This window comes from Monopterus albus, unplaced genomic scaffold (assembly GCF_001952655.1).
Source record: "Monopterus albus unplaced genomic scaffold, M_albus_1.0 scaffold232.1, whole genome shotgun sequence".
NCBI lineage: Eukaryota > Metazoa > Chordata > Actinopteri > Synbranchiformes > Synbranchidae > Monopterus > Monopterus albus.
This window is the reverse complement of record NW_018128112.1, coordinates 339,355-345,724: the sequence shown is the minus strand read 5'-3', so window position 1 is coordinate 345,724 and position 6,370 is coordinate 339,355. Positions and strand designations below refer to the sequence as shown.

Genomic DNA, 6,370 nt, shown 5'->3' with positions numbered 1-6,370 from the left:
CACACTATAGTAGCTTAAGATAAATACATATTTACACATTAACATCCAATTCAGAAAAAAAGTTGATTTGATCGAATCATCAACATGAGCAAAAATTTTAACTATGAGATGCTGAGGTCCTAAAACTGATAAATCAGCTCGTGGTTTTACCAGGGAAGACATCTCAGCCGCACTCTGTTGCAATTGCAAGAACATTCAGCGGTGTTACAGAGTGAATCTTCTTTTACTGTACCTCATAAACAATCTTTGGCTGAATGCAGACAGCTGTGTTGAAGTCCATTTCCTACCGACTTGCAGCGAGCACAAAGACCCAGTTTCACTTTGACCTCTCATCAACATCAGTTTGCAATGGCTGATATGACCATGCTGTTTGTCATTTAACACATTCAGATTTGCCCTGATCAAACACAATTAATCGTGTTTTACTTCCTATAGTAGTTATGTTTCATAAATTACTGTTTATTTATTCTACTGTGTATTTATTCAGTTGCATTGTTTCATCCACACTGGAGGGCAAATTACATCCTCGTCACTGACAACAGGAGAGCAGAGCCGCAAAATGAGTCATAATAACTGCCAGTAAAATTATGTTCTAATTTGTAAAACCTGTGGTCGCCCTTGATTTGATTTCTGTTGTACAAATTGAAAAATCTGAATAATGAGAGCAATGACAGAATTTGCAGAAACTTTCGTTAGCTCCCCACTGGTAGCACGGCCCGTTAAAGTGATAAAGTAGTATTATTCAATCTCATATTTCTTTAAAGAAAAACATTCAGGAGAGGAGTAAAAAGGATACAAAGACACTCTTAAAGCTGAGCAAATTAAAGTCTCTCATTTGTTTCTCGTTTGATTTATTGTGTGCTCATGCAACCCTTGTGTTCACGCTCCCCTGAGAACACAACATATCAAAAACATTCATGAGGCAAGTGAGGAAAAATAGAAGCTGACACACAGTATTGAGCTGTCAAGGCTTCAGTTTAGCAGATTATCCTTCCTGCCTGAGCCAAAATGAATGCATCATGAACAGGCTTTGTTGTGAGCACAGCAGTGAGGTTGACAGGACCTTAAACAATTGTTCAATAATGAGACAAAGATACCTTGACAGCTTATGATGGAAAATTGTGAGACTAATTGAGGAAATGCAGCTCAGTCAAACAGAGAGATTTATCTTCAGACAATCAGGAAGCAGATTTTTGTAGGTTGGACAAATGTGTAAATATTTTACCAGGACTTATCATCCCTCTCATACCTAATTCCTTTAAAAACCTTAAGTATTAACACAATATAGATGCTATGTGAACCTTGGTCTAGCAAACTCATGAAGCAGACCACATCATCTCTATAAAAAAAACAAAAAAAAAGAAAAGAAAAGAAAAGCATTATTATTTTTTTATTTAGGAACAATATGCATCTCATCAGACTAGGGGTTGTCTTTGTTGAGTTATCTGTGTTCTCATGAGACAGATGTGACAAATCGTGCTTGAGGGGAAAAACAGAATCTGGAAGCAGAAACAGGGTGCCTTGCAAAAAAGGCTCTGTCTGAGCACAGATATAACAAGAGCCCAGTCACTATTTTTGGGTACACCAAAGCAGCAGGAACCTAAAACTTTGAGGAAGTTTCTGATCTCTGCACAGTAAACACAAAAAGACGAACACAACCACACAGAGTGCACAAACCCTGTTATTTTAACACTAGAAAATACCATCTATTTGTGTATTATGTACTGTATGTATTCACGTTGGCATGTCAATGACATTATCAGTCCTCTATCATCACTAGATTTACTGCACATTTTATTGGTCAGATATACATATAGTCAAGACCATAAGGCTCTAGAATGACCTGCCTGATGAAACAGAGTTGGTAAATCTCTCATTAAAAAATGTTCTATTACATTTTGCACAAACATGTATGCCAGTCTCAGAATGAATCATACCAATTTCGGTGATCCCATGGCTTTTAGCACCATCACACCTTGAATTTGTCTAATACTTTTTATCCAATACTTTTACCAGACTCCTGCAAGATGAGCTGTATTTTGTGTTTAGAGCTAATCAGCAAATGTTAGCATGCTAATAAACTAAACTAAGATGGTGAACATGGCAAACATTACACCAGTTAAACATCAGCATGTTAGCATTGTTACTATGAGCATGTTAGCCTACTGATATTAGCATGTAGCTCAAAGAATTGCTATTCTTATATAAAACTTCACACAGATGCTAAATCATCCTTATTTTTTGTTATATAGTGTAATTGGCTTTATTTAATAAGTTATATAATCTGTTCATTTTTTTGTCTTGTTTGATAATAAATTTTATTTTACTGCCTTACGTAAACCAGCTGTGGTTTTGTTGTACAGGCTTTGAAGTACAAGCCTACAGGGAACTACACTGAAAAACAATCTGAACAAAAGTGAAGACCAAAGGAAGAGGACAGCAGATTTTTCATAGCAGTAGCCAAAGTTGCAGCTTAGCCTAATCTCTCTTTAACTGCCCACGCTCAGTGAGACCAATTCTCTGTATGGTTTCTCTCTCTCACTGATGTTGTGAGTTGAACATCAATCCGAGAGAAAACTGGATTACAGTCTGGCTCTAGATATGGCTTTTCATGCTAAATGCCAGTCAGTAATATCCTATTGCAGGGATTCCCTCAGACTAACTGTGAGGTCTGAAACTCTTTGTATGAGACAGGCCGTTGTCATGAGGTTTTCTTCTGGATACATGTAGGCAAACATTGATGTCAGATCCAGCTAAAAGGATCATATCTGCTTGGTTGGCACTATGAATCTGAGCTGCTTCTGCCCCAGTGCCAACCACAGTGATGTCAGTCCATTTTTGCCTCTAACTGAATGATTGCTATCTACCTCTAGGGCAAAGCAAAGGTGGAGGTGTGGGAAATGGCCATAACTTGGCTCTAAGAAAGAGGGTAAAGGTGGACGAACAAGGCGAGGTCCATGGAGGAGGAGGATGGAGTATGATTGCAGAGGGAGAAGAAAACTGATAAAAACCTGTCTGTGCTAGAAAGAAAAATATACTGAGCTTCATTTCGACTTTCTTAATTGTATGAGGTTATTGAAGCTTTGTTTTCAAGTCATTCAGCAATCCCATATTGCCTCTGCTCAGCTTGTTCAGTTTGCCACATCTTGCTGTAGGTCAGCTCGGTTCTTTGAGGAAAACCTTCAATGTTCACACTATACACACTGAAACTTCAAAACACTTGAAAGAGAAAAACTACAGTATATTAAGGAGAATCTCTATTCTACTCGTTTGACAGGTTCATTCAAAGTGACTTGTGAGATTAATGTTCAAAGAGAATAAAATAATAAATATTACACTGAATATTTGCTCGATGATTACTGTTGAGTCAAAAGCCCTGTCATGGCGTATTTGTTTGCTCTGACCTTCTGCTTTTAGACTAACTCTCCTCGTTGTTCAAAAGGAAGATCAGACTCTCGCTGTGGTCGTTGAACATCCACCACCTCTCTCACTCTGTCAGAACCCTGAAGAGAGAGAGAGGCAGCATTTCAATTCCAGCTACATACATGCTAACACCACAAATATCATCATTTTTCAACTGAATTGTGATATTGACATATGGAAATAATTTATCAATTAGGTGCTCTCATCATACAGTAGCTTGGGCTTTTGTTTACAGACCTGAGGGTAGGCTGATAATCTCCAGTCGTTCTGTATATGAGGAAATCTGCAGTCAAACAAGTGCTGAGGGGGAGGAAGAGAGGAAGCGAGTATGTCCTGGTATAGACCCCCGTCCCTTACATCTTCATACCAATGGCTGTGAGAGTCCACAGGAAGGCGGGTGACATCTTCAAGGGCATATAGAAGTACATAGACATACTTATGGACAAATGCATTTACAATATATTAAAGTAAATTAAGATGAAGTAAATATTTGCTAATGCCAAACATGACAACAAATAAGAAAATACTCTGAATGGTGCACACCATTTGCTACAAATTTTAACAAGGACAGATGCAGTTCCTGATTGATTCAGACTGCATCATATTTTGGACATGCCTTGTTAACTCTGATGTATATTTGTGTCTCACCAAACCTACATGTTTCCTCAGGGTGTGGGCTTAGTGGCGGCACGTAGTCACCGGTGGGGTAATAATAATGGGAACTTTCCTGAAATTAGTGGAACAGAAGAGATGGCATCACATAACTTCAGGTAAATGACAATTCCACGTTTTACATCAGAGCAAAGAGGGTTGCAATGAATTCCTTGTGGGTTGGTTCACCCAAATTATATTTTCAGACGCCGTAAGAAGACATAAGAAAAAGGCTGAGAGTGCAGTCTGAGGAATATCCAGAGTAATGGTGATATTGTTTATAGGATGAGAGAGGATGTAGTTGATTTCAATGTTGTATTAGGCAGAAATCTCACAGGCAGATGTTTCAAACCTGGGATAATGACACCAAAACTATCGGCACACAACCTAAGAAACCACTACAGGTAAATGAGAAAATATATTTTTTGGTCATTTGGCTGAACTAACCCTTACAGGTATGTCCTGTCCGGTTAAATTGGGGATGCAATAAAGCCTTCCTCCATGGGGATTTGAGGTTTCATTATCCCCCAACCTGACAGCACACTGTTTTCTTTTACCTCACTCCACAGTTTTCTTCAAGGTTCAAGTCCTTGTTGGCTTTTTTTTTTAAAGTACAAAAAGATAATTTCACTGAAATCGATGTGTATTTTGAATGCTAATTGCGAGGTATTGATCTATGTTCCATCTCTGTGCACAGCTAAAGGTTTTATTACTTGATCTATCCATTTTGCCTGTTATGGCTGAATTCTCTACTTCTTCTGTCAAATCCCTTTGCCCCCTGCCTAAACTCTTCCCTTCCCCTCATCTGTTTATTCAGCCTTCTCTGTCTCTCTGTATACTTCCTCCATTGCCCTTTGCTCTCATTCCACTCTTCCTTTCCCTCCTTCTTTCTCTCTCTTCTTACCTCTGCATAGGTCTCATAAACATTGCTGTCAGTTTCAGATCCGGAGTCGATGAGGAGGGTTCGTTGGGCTGCGGTGTTTATCCTTTCTCTGCTCTCATACTTATTGGAGTTGTTTGCAGTTGACTGTCTGGACCTACAGTGACAAATCAGTTTCTGTCATCTTCTTGATTCATTTCCCAACAGCTCTTAGATGCCAATCCAAACTAACAGAGAACCAAAACACCACGCATAGCAACTTTTTTCCCTTCATACATTAAGTTCTTAATGAGAGTATATCATGTGGTACATGTACTCACTTACTGCAGGACTGTAGTGCAATTTTGATGGCACTGATATAAATGGATATTGACAGAAGCTTGTTATTTTGGCTGCCTGGCTGTTTTAGTTGCTAGGTCAGCCAGTGGATCAGGTGTTAGACTTCTTAGTGTGAGCTGGATGTGTGTCTCTTTATTACTTCTATTGCAGGGCTCTAACTTACCCCTTCTCTTCATTTTTCTTGCTATCCAACAAACTGCCTCCTCTACCCCCTGCAGGGAGAACATAAACAGGAGGAAAGAGGCTTAGTGTTAGGAAATTAGAAGAGAGGAACATCATCTCATAAGCACCGAAATTGATCGGAGCAATAAAAAGGCCAGAGAGTGAGAGTGAATGAAAGACAAGCTGTGAAAAAAATTTATGTAAAAACCAGAGGGCATAGGAAGGTGAGGAGTAAAAAACAAAAATTGAGATGGAGAACTTGACAGTTAGACTGAATACCAAATAGAAAGGGACAGACGCAGAGCTAGAGGAAGGACATAAAGCTAGCAAATGAGATAAAAGATATGGACAAAACACAGAAGTGACAGATTTGAAGGATGAATGTGGTGGGAGGTAGAGGCTTTGAGAATGAGCAGGAGGAGAGGAGACAGGAGAGATGGATAGAAAAAGGGACAAGGAGAGATGAGGGCAGAGTGAGAGGCTGAGCTGAAAATTGCATCATGCATCAGAGTAATCTCTTTAGAGTTTTGTTGAAAAATCAGGACATTATAATGACAGGAAGTGATGGAGGAAACACTTGCACATCCTGAGATGAAGACATCATCATCATCACTACCTATCTGGCCTCGCCTCTTTTTCCACCTCAGTCCAAAGAAGCAGCCCAGTGAATTCAATACAAGCAGGACTCCAAACACCAGTGGGAGCACTACAGTCACATAGGCTGGCAATCCTGCACCTAGTTCACACAACATTAGACACAGCAAGTCAGTGCATAATAATGAAAGTTAAAGAGGAAGTAATGTGGAAATTCAGAAGCATCAGAACTGACTGAAACGGACCCAACCACTCTATCATTTGTCTATATTGATTAAATGCTAGCGGGGCGGGGGGGGGGGGGGTCTAAAACGGCCCCGA

The 6,370-nt window shown here is 39.5% G+C and overlaps 2 protein-coding genes across 5 annotated transcripts in view; both read right to left on the bottom strand.

Annotated features, from left to right (window-relative positions):
- The window catches only part of fxyd5 (FXYD domain containing ion transport regulator 5), a 10,927-nt gene extending 7,502 nt beyond the window's left edge, over positions 1–3,425 (bottom strand). Inside the window, exon 1 of the mRNA XM_020620107.1 lies at positions 3,405–3,425. The gene's annotated coding sequence lies outside the window, so the exon portion shown is untranslated. The remainder of the gene's footprint in view (positions 1–3,404) is intronic.
- The window catches only part of nphs1 (NPHS1 adhesion molecule, nephrin), a 56,983-nt gene continuing 51,442 nt past the window's right edge, over positions 830–6,370 (bottom strand). For all 4 annotated transcript variants that reach the window (XM_020620100.1, XM_020620102.1, XM_020620101.1 and 1 more), the window contains 6 exons: positions 6,072–6,191; positions 5,457–5,505; positions 4,979–5,111; positions 4,081–4,150; positions 3,661–3,827; positions 830–3,503 (listed from right to left, as the gene is read on the bottom strand). In XM_020620100.1, coding sequence (XP_020475756.1) covers positions 3,414–3,503; positions 3,661–3,827; positions 4,081–4,150; positions 4,979–5,111; positions 5,457–5,505; positions 6,072–6,191 — 629 coding nt within the window. In that variant the 3' untranslated portion in view covers positions 830–3,413. The remainder of the gene's footprint in view (positions 3,504–3,660; positions 3,828–4,080; positions 4,151–4,978; positions 5,112–5,456; positions 5,506–6,071; positions 6,192–6,370) is intronic.